This window comes from Gadus macrocephalus, chromosome 6 (genome assembly GCF_031168955.1).
Source record: "Gadus macrocephalus chromosome 6, ASM3116895v1".
In the NCBI taxonomy this organism is placed as follows: Eukaryota; Metazoa; Chordata; class Actinopteri; order Gadiformes; family Gadidae; genus Gadus; species Gadus macrocephalus.
Window position 1 is genome coordinate 16,398,198 of NC_082387.1, and position 15,736 is coordinate 16,413,933.

The following is a 15,736-nucleotide window of genomic DNA, read 5'->3' on the forward strand; positions in this document are numbered from 1 at the left end:
CATGTACAACACGTAGTGCTGTTCTCTGTTTAGACATTTAAGGTTAGCAGTGTTGCTTCCCTCTGTACTTTTTGGTTAAGTAAGTAGATGTGTGGTCTACTGGCAGCTGGTCTTTACTTCCCTGTGTTAGCTGTTAACTTAGCTTTGTTTAGTTATTTTCTTTGGCAACACTCATGTCCGAAGACCCGGTAGCATTGTGGTGATTGTTTTTGGTTTTGTGTGCAGTGCCACAATAAACATGTTCATCATCTGGTGTTCACCCACTACTGACTCATCGATGATCTATAACCTGGCCATTTAAACATCAGTTACCTCTCTCCGTACCCTGTGACAGTGGGGTTGAAACATTACCGCAAAGTGTTTATAGTGTAATCAGCCATGAAATCTGTGATTATAGGCACAACTATAGTATTGTTTATGTGTTTTGGTATTTCTAATATCCTTATTTAGGACTATATTTGGAAGTAAGACGTAATTAACATGATCTACCGATGGGACTTGTAATAAAGAAATGATCTCTTTTGCAATCATCTTTTTATCATTGCATTATTTTACCCTCGGGATCTTGCATGCAGTTGTTCTCGGAAACACTCTGAGTCGGAAGGCCCTAAAGTATGACAATATGGGGAACGTGATTGTTCAGGACTTTTTGAGAAGTCTTTTACATTAATGTAAGCCGTGTATGAACATAATGCATTATTTTAAAATAGCAGTGGTATTGAAAATGAGTGCATGTTTGGTTTCTCTGTTTGTTGCGCTTAGTGAGCTTTATTTTTTTATTTTTTTAATGCTGACATTTGGTATAATTGTTAAATTTGTGTAACCTCACCCTAGCCAGTGCGAGTGCGAGATTATGTAAGACTGGTTTATAAGGCTATTTCATAACCTGTTCATCCAGCTTCAGAACAAAAGTTTTGTGTAATTTTCCAGATATGTTTAGGTAGATATATTAAGCTGAACAATTAATATTATACTATAGGCCTACTTATCTAAGGTTTTCTATTCATCAATAATTATATTGCATAATTGGGTGTCGGAAGATATTTATGTATTTACATTTGATATAGGCTACACGGTGACAGGGAACCTACGTACACATGGTTGATGGTTTAATAAACACGTTGCAACAACAATCGTATGTCGTGCTGAAACTTGGCTACTCATCATGTTGGGCATTCCAAACTTCCTTATAACATTCGTGATGTTGTGTAAAGGTCGAACAAGGTGTCGACCCTTCTTTGCACGCCTATAAACGTGTTCCCCCAGAGATCTCAGTTCTGATTATTCGTAGCCTTTGCACGGTTGATTCAGCATCTGCAGCCTCGTTATGTTCAGAGAATGGTTTGCTGCATACGTATTTCTACTTTTGGTTCGTCACTACACCGATGCAATGTCCTCAGAACGCCACCACGAGGCTATCAATAACAGACCCATCATCGGTAAGTAATCAAAATATGTTATGATATATAAAGTAGAAAAAGGACATTTAACATCTAACTCATGCAACTCATAAAGATAGCGTGGGATTCAATTATTAGGGTGGTGTTGGACTGATCGGTTTTATGTTTTAATAATTGTACCCACTGATTGTCAACAGGTATTTTGGCTCAAGAAGTTGTTGACGATGTCATGAAACCATTTGGGAAGACCTACATACCAGACTCCTATGTGAAATATATTGAGTCCGGAGGGAGTAGAGTTGTGCCGATTCGGTAGGATGGTTGGCAGAGATCGTTCAACACAATTTTTAGCGATTAACCTTTGGAGCTTTAGTAGCTATTCTTGAGTCAGTGACCTCTATTTCTATCCCAACAGCTTGACCCTGACCGCTACCGAGTATGAGAAGATATTCAGATCCATCAATGGGTAACTAATTATACTATTAATAATAATAATAATCATATTAATGTGATAATTACAATAGGATAATCTTATTATTAATATTATTATTATTATTATTATTATTATTATTATTATTATTATTATTATTATTATTACTATTAATAATAATAATAAACCTAACATTTAAATGTGTCATGCGTATCAAGGTTGCTTCTCATTGGAGGATCAACAGACCTGGAAACATCAGACTTTGCAAGAGTGTCAAAGATTTTCTACCACCTGGCTGTTAAGGTTAGGTTCAATAGTAATAAGTTGTCTTTCGATTTTCTTTCCATATCTCTTCCCATTTCAATGCAACTTTTTTTTCTTCCATTGTTATATATTAAATGGAGAGTTTAACATATAAGAATTCCCCCCCAAAAAAAAAATATCTATACACTGAAAGCAAGCCATATCCTGCTCTATATATTTCAGGCCAATGATGGTGGCGACTACTTCCCCATCTGGGGCACATGTCTTGGCATGCAGCTACTGACGGCACTGGTTGCCGGGGAGAATCTGCTGTCCCCTACACCAGCAGAAAACATACCGCTTCCACTTAACCTGACTCCAGGTAAGCATGGGTAGGGTCTAGGAGTTTGACGGTCTAGGCCTGTCAAACTCACCTCTCCAAAATAACTGTAGGCTATAACATATAGTTGTAATGTATGTCACTTTCATTCTATTTTATTTGATAATATGTGCTGCTGCCGGATTTCCCCTAGGGATGAACAGAGCACCATGGAATTCCCAAATAACAATTTGATGACCTTCTCACCTGTTTATCAGTTAATTGACAATGCACAACAATGTGTAGTTGGAAATGCCTTGAAAGATCCTTTGCTGTATAATGAGGATATATTTGCTGCAAGAAAGGTGTGTGTGTGTGTGTGTGTGTGTGTGTGTGTGTGTGTGTGTGTGTGTGTGTGTGTGTGTGTGTGTGTGTGTGTGTGTGTGTGTGTGTGTGTGTGTGTGTGTGTGTGTGTGTGTGTGTGTCAGTCAAATATCACCAGTTGGTGTCAGTAGAAATAAAGCAAAACCAATAACATGTAAAGGGAGATACTGGGGACTGACTGACAAATTAGCATTTTCATTTTAGGATTAGGGTTATTTTAGGGTTAGGATTAACCACAGTTAGGGTTAACCACAGGGAAACAAAAGAGCTCCACTGTTTTGAACCAATAATCCTGGCTGCCTGTAGGACTGGGCCTCTCTAACTTCTGTGTGCATCTCCTCTGTCTTCCCCACCAGATGTTCATTCCAGTCGAATGTTTAAGGGGTTTCCCAGTGAGGTCATGACTGCTTTGTCCAGAGAGCCATTGACTGGGAATTTTCACAAGTTTGGAATCACAAACGAGGTGTGTGTGTGTGTGTGTGTGTGTGTGTGTGTGTGTGTGTGTGTGTGTGTGTGTGTGTGTGTGTGTGTGTGTGTGTGTGTGTGTGTGTGTGTGTGTGTGTGTGTGTGTGTGTGTGTGTGTGCGTGATATTAGTCACTGCCAAAGTGTGTTACTTTAATGGATACTTCTAAAGTTTATTTGTCTCGCACTTTATTATCGCGTACACACAGTGACATCTCAAAAGGCTTCAACTTGCAGAATCAAACGCATAATTAGGACTGCTGAGTGAAAACTGCAAGAAAACATACTAATTGACATCAACACACATGCTTAACCTGGATATTCTAGGTCATGTTACCAGTGTTGTAAGCTTCCTGGAATATGGTGAAATCTTCTTTACATTGGAAAGTACATGGTGGTTACTGAAATGCTGAACTTTCATTCAGACCTTTGCAGGAAACGAGAAGTTGCACACATTCTACACCGTCTTGTCTACAAACGTAGCTGAAAACGGGGCCACATTTATCTCCACGATGGAAGGTATTCAATGTTTTGGATGTATCACCTCACCTTTGTCTTTAAAGTGGGCAGCATGTCAATATGAAATGGCACACAACCTTTGCTTGACTTTGCTTGTTCCTCTGTACCAGCTAAGAATTATCCGTTCTACGGAGTCCAGTGGCATCCAGAAGTGAACCGTTTCCAGTGGGCCCCCGACGTGCAGTTCCCCCACTCTCCTTACGCGGTCCGAGTCTCCTCCCTGCTGGCAGAGTTCTACATTGACGAAGGTGAGCTGATAGGGATGTCTGCCGTGTCCAGTGAAACTAGTGAATCATTCCTTTTGACAAACAGGCCTAATTTTCGCCATCGCTCACCTGCTTATTTATATTATATTATGTATATTTTTGTTTATCCCATTTAGGCAGAAGAAGTTTTCATTCTTATGACACTCCCGATGAAGAGGCCTCTTCACTGATTTACAACTACCAGCCTGTGTACACTAGCAACCTCACACGATACGAGCAGATTTACTTCTTCTGACAGTATCTGACTGTGTTTCTGCTTATCATAAGCCCAAAGGTTGTGCAGTGTGTCTAATGTTGGGATTTTAAGAGCTCACATGCTGAATCAGACTTGAATGCACATGTAAGCTATGTATGCAATGTGTTCAATCAATGTGGAATATAAATAAATGTGCATTTGAATGACATTACTATCAGTATAAGAACGCTTTATGCTCCAGATTTCAATCTTGTTTCATTTTCTTCACTCCAAAGTGCATTGCCAATGCTTAGAATTTATGAAAAAAAAAAAAAAAACTAACCCTAACCCTAACCCTACGTACTATAATGTATTTGTTCTTTAGAACAATAAACCATAATAACCTCTAACACATCTGGTTGTTGTCCTTAAAATAGCTCCTGACGTCTATAATTAAATGTTCAGTCCGGTCTGAAATAAATATGAGAGGCGCCACAAAATGTACGCAGCCCGTCCAGTCCAGCCGTTACAACAGACACGGGTTTGGGGTTAGGACTGAAAGCTGCATGATCCAAGGGTCCGAAAGTACAGTGGGAGGTACTTCCCTCCGTCACCACCCAATCACTGATTGGTCTCTTTGCATACCAACCAATCAATGATTGGTCTCGCTCAATGTCAATAGCAGTGCGGGGGTGGGAATAGGAAAATCGAGCCAGTGTTCCAGTTTTCATCACAGATGCTAGGTCTGTGTTATGCAGTCTAATTATAATAACAGAGCCAATAAAGGAGAGCAAGTGAAAACGCTTTTCCTTTAAAATAACGCGAGGATAGCCTAAAACGCCGACATGTACCTCCGCGTAACGGAGGTGACATTGTCGGTTCGTGCCTTCACGCTGACTTTAAACACTCGATTTCTATTTTGATATGGTGGTTGCGTTATTGTCTCTTAACATTGCAGCTGCATAAAACGTCAATTTTGGTGTGGGTCTGTGCTGTGTTGGAGCATACTGGGAAATAAGTAGATCTCTGTCTCAACCCGCGGTGGCTTGTTGATCAACACCAATCGGATACCTTGGTCTCCCTCCGGTGCATTGATGCACCCGTTCCAGTGGTGTAACGGTGAGCGTTTGATTATATGTTTCTAGGCCTATGTATTGTTTGGATACCTAATCAGTTGCAGTAGGCCTGCTCTACCAGCAATGCAGGTAGGCTACGTGACATCTTTAATTTGATGAAAGGTTATTACCTTGTTTAAATATAAAGCACAACGAGAAAAGACGCCCCTGGCTGGCAAAATGGTTTTATAATAACGATTGTTCAAAAAACGAATATGTGGCAAGAATATTGATAAAATATTGTCCTTGCTGTAGCTTGTTTTACTTTTGTCTCAGCACCCAGCCCCTTTTTGTGAATAGCCTGCCACAACTTGCAGAATGATGTCATCTGCACACAGAACCGCCTGATACGTTCGTTTTAATATATGCGATGGCCGTATCTGATTTCATGTTGAACTGCTCGCTTAGACCCAATATACTTAATGGAGAGGTTTTAATAGTTGCTCTTTCACGGTCTCCTTGAACAGCGCCATCCAAACACATTATTTTTGTGTCGTGGTATTAGGCAGTCTGTTATTGTCTGGGTAAAAGTGGAGATGATCGATTAGAGATATTTCTTTAGGGTTCCATCAGTGCTGACCTACTGTGTGTGCTGTCCAGAGAGAAACAATGGGTCCCTGTTTGTTGTCTAACTGCTCTCTCTCTCTCTCTCTCTCTCTCTCTCTCTCTCTCTCTCTCTCTCTCTCTCTCTTCCCCTCTTTCTCTCTCTTCCCCTCTTCCCCTCTCTTCCCCTCTTCCCCTCTCTTCCCCTCTTTCTCTTTCACATACACGCATTGATACATGCATAAATACATAGCTTTAAAACAGCTAGACACTGTCAGACAGCTGAGAATTGCCTGGCCCTATACGATCGTGTGCGCGTGCGCGTGCATGTAACTCGAGACACATTGCGCGTGCAATGGAGTTAAGAGCCAACCTTCTTTCTTAACAAGAAAAAGCCAACAACAACCCAGCAGCAGTGATGAGTGTTTCCCTCATGTTAACTGTTGAATATTTGATGAGCAGTTCTGCCTGTGGTGCGAGCAGCAGTGGCAGCGTCGTGAAAATATATTTTATGTGGGACAAAAGCCCACAATTCATCTCAGGAGCTATTTGGATGCAAGGTCTTCCTCATCTTTTCCTCTCGCTTTGTATCTCTTTGTCTCTCACTCAATCTGTCTCTATCTTTCATTGTCGCTCTCATTTTGACCTTCTCTTTCGTCTTTCTTTGCCTCTGTTCTGTCTGTCAATTTATGGTTTGTCTCTTTCCCTTTGTTCCCCCCTTTCCCCAGTCTCTCTCTCTCTCTCTCTCTCTCTCTCTCTCTCTCTCTCTCTCTCTCTCTCTCTCTCTCTCTCTCCTGTCGGTGTCATCTCTTTCACACCACCATTCCCCTTCTTTTCTCTACCATCCTCTCTGTCTCTATCTTCTCCCTCTGAATAATCAACTCGCCCATATCCACCATGGATGGAGGACTTGACACTCGACACAGAGCGACTCCATCAGAAGACTCAGTGTCCTCAAATGAGAATATTCTGTGTGTGTGTGCACGTGTGTGTGTTTTCCTCCTTCTTCCTTCATTGTAGTCCTGGTGGCCGTGGTAACAGGGAGCCTCCTGAGTGCACTGATGTAGGTCAGTGATCATGCGCGGTTGGACTAGCAAAACCTGCTGCATACAGCCAACGTCTGCCTCCTATATATTCTCAATGTGTGCGTAGTGTACGTGTGGACTTGAGCATCAATGCATGGCATGCGCACCCACCCACACACACACACACAACAGACAAATAAACAACGAGTCCGTCACACATGATGACCCACATTTGAGAGTCGGACTGATGTTTGAAGCCCGAGCTTCGCTCCAAGGGTCAATGTGTGTACAAATAGGAAATGCTGACATGCACTGTCTAGCGGTCCTCCATGCACAGACTCAAACACACACATGCACGCACACACAAAGACACACACAGACACAGACGTAGACACAGATACACATACAGAGAGACAGACAGACAGAGAGAAACATGCACACATGAATACATAAACATGCACAGCTAAACTAAACAAGAATTCACAAGCATGCACATGTACACATGCACGCACGCACACACACACACACACACACACACACAGTGTTAACAACTAATGAGAGATAAATTCAATAAGTTCATTGATGACATCAGATGTATCTACATCCCTTTCTATAAATGTGGATGTGTAAACAGTATTTTAATGCATGTGCGTTCCGCATGCATTAATGCCATGTTATGCATGTGTAATTCCTACGGCTGGAAGCGGTGCCTCTACATTTCTCCCCAGAGGAGTGAGGCACACAGTTCATCCCTGGACGTCGCTGAGTGGCTCTTACTTGAGGCAAAACGACCCCACGATTGATATCGATTCTTTTTCTTAAACGCCAGGAAATCGGTTGTTCCGAGTTCGCGAACATATTCTTCAGAAATAAGACAGGAGCAGCAACTCAACTCTAAATTCTAACGCTGTAGTATGGATCATATGAGATGTTTGTACTGCCTATGTACATTGTGACTATGTACCGACTATGTTCTTCCACTGAAAGTCCCATTCCTTGGAGTAGTGGTTGGCCTCAACATACTGTATCTGTTATCAGTGCGAGCACTTTGATTCTAAGCTGTTGCTTTTGTTGCACATCCCGACCAGCATATACACAAGCTGTCGTAATTACCATCTGCTGAGGTGCTTTCATAATAAGCTGCTGCTTTGTCTGTACCTCGGTGATCCCCTCCCCGTTTTCCCCGCATAGTCAAAGTGCAATGTCTCGCATGATGCATCATTCACGTCCATCGTTATATACTGCTGTGACTCATATCTCAGACGATGCCCTCCTCATAATTATAGACAGCGATGTTTGGGTCGTGTATAATGTACACATGATTCAGGCTGACTGAATGACTGCCGCTCTCCATATGATTACACACACACACACACACACACACACACACACACACACACACACACACACACACACACACACAGGGTCCATTTCACCTGCCAGAGTAGTCAAATCGTTTGGCCAAGCCATTGTTTTAATGAGTATCCCTGAATTTCTGTACCTGCCAAATGGTAAAATCTATCCCCCATTGGCTGGTTGTGCGTGTTTTGGACCTTGCGTGTGTGTCCACAGCACAAAATTAAAAGGCCTACTTTGTTTATGTGGTCAAATATAGGGTAAAGGATAGAGATGATTGTATATTTAGGACTAAGAATTTAATGTTGATCACATACTCAGCCGTTCATCAACACTTCTTCTCCTGTATTTCTACTCTTGCAGCTAAGTTCTCCAGCACATCGTCAGTTGTCATGGTAAAAAACCATACCTTTGTCGCTCTTTCCCTGCGTGTTACCATTCAGTCTTTTAATGAAAGACCTGCTGTTAGACCCCGAAGTGAAGCCCGGTGGCCCAGTATGAATTAATACTCAGTTGCCTGGATACGGCCTACGTTGGGATTGATCTATTTGACTCCATTGTCCTCCCGTGAGATGCGGCGTGGGCAGGAGACTCTCCAAGGTCCTGTGTGGAAACGTTGACAAAGTTTTGAGAGAGAAGTGGATCTCTTCTGCAGCACACCAGTGACATCTATTTCAGTGGTGGTTTGGTCTCCCATAAACAGCTTCTGTAGGAGCCCTTATGCGCTGTTAAGTACACACGCACATATGTTTCCACACACACACACACACACACACACACACACACACACACACACACACACACAAACGTGTTGGTGTCATACTGGTGTGTGTGTTTGTATTTTTGTTGGTGTCTTTGCCTCTATAACACAGAGGTTACGTCCTCCTTTTGTTTCTCCTTGTCACGTCCATTTCCGAGAATATATTATTTTTGAATTTCTAAATGGAAGGGAAAGAAAAGCATAACACGACCTCACCCTGACGAGCATCTTGACCTTTGTATATAAATTCCCCTTTAAGCTCCCTGTGTGTCTTCTTCTGTGTGTGTGTGTGTGTGTGTGGGTGGGTTTGTGTGTGTCATGCCAATGTAAGACAGCGGACACGGCTGCAGTTCTGACCCTCGGCTGCATGAGGGGGGGAGTATGTATTTTGCACAAACAAAAGGAGAGATGGCCTGCATGTGAATTGTGTGTGTGTGTGTGTGTGTGTGAGTGAGTGAGTCTTCCACATTCAGTTCTCTAGCTTAACATCTCTTAATCTATCGGAGGATCCATGTATTTGAAGCACCCTCTCTCCCCTCAATATAGGGTGCTTCTGTGGTCTGGGACTGGTCTACTCCAACAAGTCGTGCAGCATGCCTCCCATCACCTTCCAGGACCTGCCCCTCAACATCTACATGGTCATCTTCGGCACAGGCATCTTCGTCTTCATCCTCAGCCTCATCTTCTGCTGCTACTTCATCAGGTGAGATGAACAGTTGTACAGATGTGTGTGCATTTGTGTGTGTGTGTGTGTGTGCGCTTGTGTGTGTGAGTGTGCATGCACACGTGCTTGTGTGTCTGCGTACTTGGTGTATTTATATGTGTGTGTGTGTGTGTGTGTGTGTGTGAGCATGTATGTGTGTACGAGCATGTGCTCGTGTGGGCTTGGGCGTGCATGTCTGTTTCTCCGAGGTATTGCATAAAGGGTGCACTGTATATGATAGAATAAGAGGGACCCTACGAAGGAAAGAAGGAAGGCAGCATTTAAAAAATAAATAAAAGAGGAAGCATCCAATGCCAGTAGGAGCACCGGAACAATGGGGGCAGGATGTAGCCAGCCACAGTGTTTAGCCAAGAGCTACGTCACCAGAGACAGGGCACGATGACCGCCGTCCGAAACATCCTCAAGCTTGATGAAAGACATTCTGCAGAATAGTACTGTAGCTCAAATAACATCACAGAGGAAAATTGGTAACCATTGTACCATTGTACACAACTGTCTGTGTGTCCTCATTTGCAGTGCATTCAAGTGTATCTAGGGTTATTTTGTTGTGTACCTTTGATAAAAGGTGCAACAAAAATTCTGTTTACTTTGACCGTGTACAAAATACAAGTTCGATTTTTGATGACATAAATGAGCAGCCTTCAACATTGTTGCAAGGAACAATTTTCCAAATGGAACACAAAGTCGAAGCAAGATATCGGAAGCAGGCATGAAAAAGAAGCTTCTGAAGAGAATACATATAAAAGCTTTCTGTGTCTCATAGCTCGTCAAGGTTTGTTGCATGTCAGGCTGAGCAGCTATCTGGCTGTTGCGTTGTTTTATTCACTGACGACATCAAGCGACAAAGTCACCAGGGAGTCTGCTCGTCCAATCGGAGCTCATTCATTTTCTGTGTCATTCGTTGAAAATGCACATAACAGAAAAGACACTCCCAGGATTGTTAAATGTTAACAAATTAAATTCAAAGACACAAAAATAAACGGACATCCGTTGCCGGTGAAGGCATGGTCGTGGATTCACCATATTCTTTGCTTAGACTCTTAAGTAAGAAGATCATGTCTAGTTGAATGCAAATATAGGCAAGAGAACATAGAGCAGCCTCAAATTCTAACCGGAGAAAATGGTTTGTGATTGCTATTGGATTGGAAGGAAACGTTAGAGATCAGTTAAAATGTGTGTGTTTTTTAGAATCAGTCAATGTTTAAAACCTTTAGGTACAGGCATTACTGTGTATCAGTGGGAGCTTGATATGAATTGTTAATGTTGAATTTATAAATTGTTTTCACATTCTTCAACAACCAAAAAAAGTTCGGATTTGCCAGACGACACCTTAGTGTGAATCATAACCAATGAGTCACTTCCCTCGGCCCAGTTATTTTCAATATGTGAGGGTTTTCTCTCCGGTAGGAGGGGTGATTGAGAAAATCATTTATAGTCCTGATGATTCATCACCAACTGATTAATGCACTTTTACACTCCAAGCAGGACTAGTGGCATTGTGCAAATACAGACAGCACATGTGGTCATTGGTATGTTCCCAGGGGGTTATTGAACCTTGTGTATGTATATTACAATGTCTGTATGAGTCACATAACACGCACACATAAATACATACAAACCCGAATGTATTTATTAATATGGAGTGATATTGATTAGAATGGAGTGTTATTTATATCTAGACCCTTACAGTGTGAACTACATCCTCTCTTAACATCACAAACTAACCCCTAACCCCTACACCACAACCAACTCACCCGGGCTCGGCGCATGAATGTCATTTGAATACAACTAGCTCTTGAAGACCTTTCGTTGCTTTACATTCTCATACGCTGATTGTGTGGTTTTCATTCTTTCCGTGCAGACAATAAGTGGGTACATGCTCGGCCGACGTTTCCTTTGCGGCGCGTCTAGGTCCTGTCGCTCGTACAGAATTATCTAATAACTCTGTCATGTTCTCTTTCACCCACTTGAGGCTGTTCCCTCAACAGAGGAAGCCCTCGTGCATGTAAGGCTTGTATCCTCGCATTGTTCCCAGCAGACAATTGTTCAGCGGCAATCAGAGCTAACAATAAAACAACGTCTGAAGGCGGCCATTAGCCAGTGTGTGCTTTGCTACACTTATCAGCCAATTTGAGAGGGATTCACTCTTTTATTTGATATCAGGTTTAGAGATGCATGGGGGCTCTCCTGGCAGGGGATGAAGCTGCATTTTGTTTTGAGGAATAGCAACATGCAGTGAAAGACTGCCAGCCCTATGTTTAGCCGTGTGAAAACAAATCTTAGCGGGGGAGCCCGAAATAACCGTCTGAACAGACGCACTCAGCTGAGGGATAAAGATCTCCTGCCATTGTCGCAGATGAGGGTGGTGCACGCATTCAAAGAAGCAACATCATCAGCTGTACGTGTGTGTGTGTGTGTGTGTGTGTGTGTGTGTGTGTGTGTGTGTGTGTGTGTGTGTGTGTGTGTGTGTGTGTGTGTGTGTGTGTGTGTGTGTGTGTGTGTGTGTGTGTGTGTGTGGGGGGGGGTTGGTTTGGAAGTGTTTGTGTGTGTATTTGTACATGTACAGTATGAGGGTGTTGTTGCAACAGGCTTAAGTAAATAAGTGCCAGTACATAGTAAGATAAATAATAAATGCCATTAATATTCATATTCACCGATTATCTATCAACAGCAAATTACGACACCAGGCCCAGAGTGAGCGGTTTGGATACAGAGAGGTGAGTCCGGCTAAACCACTCCGCAATCCATGATCAGTCGTGCAAGGCGAAGCTTGCTTTAATTTTCTCCAACTGTGTTTTAATTTCTTTGTTCTGCAGGTCGTTCTAAAAGGAGATCCCAAAAAGTTAAATCTCCATGGGGTAAGAAATGCCCCATGAAAATAATGAATAGTACAAAAGAAATGACTCAAAGGTCCTAACAATTCTCCCCTCACTCTCTCTCACTCTTGATCTCTCTCTCCCACTCTCGATCTCCCTCCCTCTCTATCTATGTCTCTCTCTCTGTCTACCCCTCTCTCCCCCTCTCTCGGTCTCCATCTCCTTTCCTCCCACAGCAGACATGTGCCGTCTGCTTGGAGGACTTCAAAGTGAAAGATGAGCTGGGGGTGTTGCCATGCCAACATGCCTTCCACAGGAAGTGAGTACGGGCAGACACGTCGGCGGAGTGTCATCCTCCAGCCATGTGATCACTATTCAACTTGTTTTCACTACAATCGGGTTCCATCTTGTTTCACGTTTTCACGGCCAAGAAGGCTCAAGATTAGGTTTCTTCTGCTGCGGCTCACATCTTCACTCCACAACCCACTGACACAGTCAGTGGTGGATGCAATGCACCTGACCTGCAGGGTACTCGTTGGGGTTTGGAAAGCACAATTGTATCCCTAAGTCAAATTCAAAGTCGTATTTCGGTTTCGGTATTGAGAGTCAAACACTGTTATATAAGTATTGTCCATGTGCCCCTCACCTGCCTCTCCGCCTAGATTTTTAAGGTCGTAGCAATAATAAGAGATCAGGTTGACGACTACAATTACCTCAATGATTTGCTGTGTTCAAGCAATCAGTCTGATGATTGTGCATACCACCATACGCCGTTTTAATGATATACATAATCATGACGATGCATTACCCATTTCAGTAAATCATGCAAATCACCTATAAATGTGAGATCGAGGAACCCATGTCATACACAAGAGGAATTATCATGTTATCTAAGAGTCAGGTGTTTTTCTGTGATGGGTGTGTGGGAGCTGAATGAATCATGATCAGGGGTCAGAGTTTAGGGGGGGTGTGAGTTGTTTTTATGTTTTGTATGCCATCTCTCTCGTCGTCCTACTAGCTCCGAGTTGTGACTTGTCTGTGCTCTGTGCCCCTTCGTGATGCAGGTGTCTGGTCAAGTGGCTGGAGGTTCGCTGCGTCTGCCCCATGTGTAACAAGCCCATCTCCGGCCCTCCAGAGCAGCACCACAGCATCGGCACCCTGCTGGATGAGCTGGTATAACCCACTTCAACCAGGCTTGGGGAGGAGTAGCGTGCCAGGACACACCAGCTAGTGTTTGCTAGCCATCAACAGGCAGAGAACACTTGTGTTGTAAAACAAACAAAAAAAATGTGCCTAGCACTGCATGAACGCTATGGTGAGTCGGGGGTAACCTAGTTACCACTGGAAGAAGAATGACTCGGAGGGATGTTGTTGCCAAGCAACCAGCCCTGAGATGGCGACATCATACATGGTGGTGTCTGAGCGATTTAACACAAGCCACCCACATGTCACGCTACAGAAATGTTCCTTCTACACCCCACTATATTCCTATTTCCATTTTTATCAGTTCTCTCAACCTAACTCTACGCTCTTGTATTTTGGTCTAAGTTGGGTGACAGTGATGCTTTGAAGGACCGGCACCTTTTTCATGTTTTATATGGACTTACGTGGAAACTGTGCGAAGGAATTACTGACTGAGTGTGAGAGCGTGGCTGCTGAATTGAGTGCATCAATTTTATGTGATAACGATCTTGATTGTTTACTTGAAAACAACAAAACAAAGTATTAGTACTATTTGAAGGGAATTTGGAATCAGTGCCAAGTGGATTTTTCTGGCCCTTCTCGTGTTCTCTCTACAACAACAAAAACGGACAGCACTGAGCCGTCAAGGCAAGCAGGGATCTATATTTAGCCTGCTAAAACATGAAGAATTAACTGTGGTTAACGCAATAGACCAAAGCTATTCAAACGTCTAACATTTAGCCAACTCCAAAATGCTCAAGTTAAAGCTAACAGGTGTTGTTAAAAGCGATATGTTACCATTGATCACTGTTTTACGTGATTAAGTAAACGGTTATTGATTATCAATTCAATATCCTATAGGTTCCATCCGTGGAAGCCGAGGGTATTAAAATAATCACTTGTCTTATAAACCAACGTTACCGTTCTGTATTAAAAATAAGTTGGATAACCCGTAATAGGGCCCTGGTTTAATTTAATCTATTTTACAGTTTTTACAGTTCCAGTTCATTACCTCTGGGATTTCTCCAACTAATGAATCATGTTTTGGTTTTGTTGTTGTAGCATTGTTGACTGAATTTGCAATACCATGTTTTCACTTTATTTCCAGGTGAACTGTGTTGATGTTTTGTATGTGTATCACTCTGAAGTCACTAAAAAGAAAGTAATGCAGTCATGCTTGTGTTCTCAGTTTAAAAACATATTTTCTCGAAGACATCAGAGCAGCTTCAGAACTGAGGGTGAGGTAATAACTCTAAATCCTTATTCTCTTTATTTCCAGAAAATAAGGATTTCACAAAAGCATAGCACTTTAGCAGTGTTTTTGGAAAGTGTCTGGGAGGCAATTATACTAAACACCACTTTTTTTCACACAGATATTTTCAGTGGAATTATTGTTGTGTTGGTGTTGCTGTTTCGGCATTCTCTCATTGTAAGGTTCCGGTGAATTACCTGTTTTCAGAAATTGTACCCAAGTACTGCCTAAAATTGAGCACAAATGCCCCCAACAATGATCCAGATTGGCACATACACTTTAGTTAATAGTCACATGTATATCTATTGTCCTTTCTGCCAAGAACGTGTTACATTTTTAAGACATAAGCGGGTCCAGTCTACATTCCATATTTTGTAATCTAAAGGCTGTAAATATACTGTCAATTTTGAAAAATAATAAATTCAGTTGTCTGGTAATCTCAGTCACTCCAGTTTTGTCTTTGTTTTGGCGCCACCATCAGGTAGGTTGTACATAAAGTTTCAGTTTTATTCTGGAAGGACATCTTATTGGCTTGTGCTACCGTTAGGTATTCTAGTTCTAGCAACAGACATTATTATAGTTAACCTGAACACAATTACCTTAGTTAGAACCCCTTTAGAAATGTTGTACTTGACCATTAGTTAACTGTTCATTAACTGTTTGTTAATTGTAGGTTAATCAGCATAATGTTTATTAATGGTTAATTAATGTACCCCTATTGTATGGCATTACCTGTCCTATCATAGAAAAAACAACCTCTAAAA

General features: G+C 42.2%; 2 protein-coding genes across 5 annotated transcripts; both read left to right on the plus strand.

Moving 5' to 3' along the window:
• Window positions 1-1,222: 1,222 nt before the first annotated feature.
• Window positions 1,223-4,428, plus strand: LOC132459779 (gamma-glutamyl hydrolase). Its single transcript, XM_060054546.1, has 9 exons — window positions 1,223-1,439; window positions 1,598-1,712; window positions 1,816-1,866; window positions 2,049-2,133; window positions 2,317-2,455; window positions 3,133-3,239; window positions 3,665-3,758; window positions 3,869-4,006; window positions 4,141-4,428. The coding sequence occupies exons 1-9, from the start codon at window positions 1,328-1,330 to the stop codon at window positions 4,257-4,259; spliced, it is 960 nt and encodes a 319-aa protein (XP_059910529.1). The 5' UTR covers window positions 1,223-1,327; the 3' UTR covers window positions 4,260-4,428.
• Window positions 4,429-4,592: 164 nt separating this feature from the next.
• On the plus strand, window positions 4,593-15,414 carry rnf122 (ring finger protein 122). Of its 4 annotated transcripts, none has more exons than XM_060054550.1 (7): window positions 4,593-5,318; window positions 6,878-6,924; window positions 9,545-9,701; window positions 12,394-12,439; window positions 12,539-12,580; window positions 12,775-12,857; window positions 13,603-15,414. In XM_060054550.1, exons 3-7 carry the CDS (start codon window positions 9,592-9,594, stop codon window positions 13,715-13,717), a joined length of 396 nt encoding a protein of 131 aa, XP_059910533.1. In that variant the 5' UTR covers window positions 4,593-5,318; window positions 6,878-6,924; window positions 9,545-9,591; the 3' UTR covers window positions 13,718-15,414. The 4 variants fall into 4 exon arrangements, with proteins under 4 accessions (XP_059910533.1, XP_059910534.1, XP_059910531.1 ...); XM_060054551.1 differs by having other exon boundaries at window positions 6,878-6,920; XM_060054548.1 differs by lacking the exon at window positions 6,878-6,924.
• The last annotated feature ends 322 nt before the right edge of the window (window positions 15,415-15,736 follow it).

Excerpts from the sequence above, each read along its gene's own strand:
- rnf122 (XM_060054548.1), top strand. The coding sequence starts at position 5,294 with ATGCACCCGTTCCAGTGGTGTAACG. Across the intron at positions 5,319-9,544 it reads CCCGTTCCAGTGGTGTAACG|GGTGCTTCTGTGGTCTGGGA; the intron begins GTGAGCGTTTGA and ends CCCTCAATATAG. Across the intron at positions 12,440-12,538 it reads AGCGGTTTGGATACAGAGAG|GTCGTTCTAAAAGGAGATCC; the intron begins GTGAGTCCGGCT and ends TTTGTTCTGCAG.
- LOC132459779 (XM_060054546.1), top strand. The coding sequence starts at position 1,328 with ATGTTCAGAGAATGGTTTGCTGCATACGTATTTCTACTTTTGGTTCGT. Across the intron at positions 1,440-1,597 it reads CAATAACAGACCCATCATCG|GTATTTTGGCTCAAGAAGTT; the intron begins GTAAGTAATCAA and ends GATTGTCAACAG. Across the intron at positions 4,007-4,140 it reads AGAGTTCTACATTGACGAAG|GCAGAAGAAGTTTTCATTCT; the intron begins GTGAGCTGATAG and ends TATCCCATTTAG.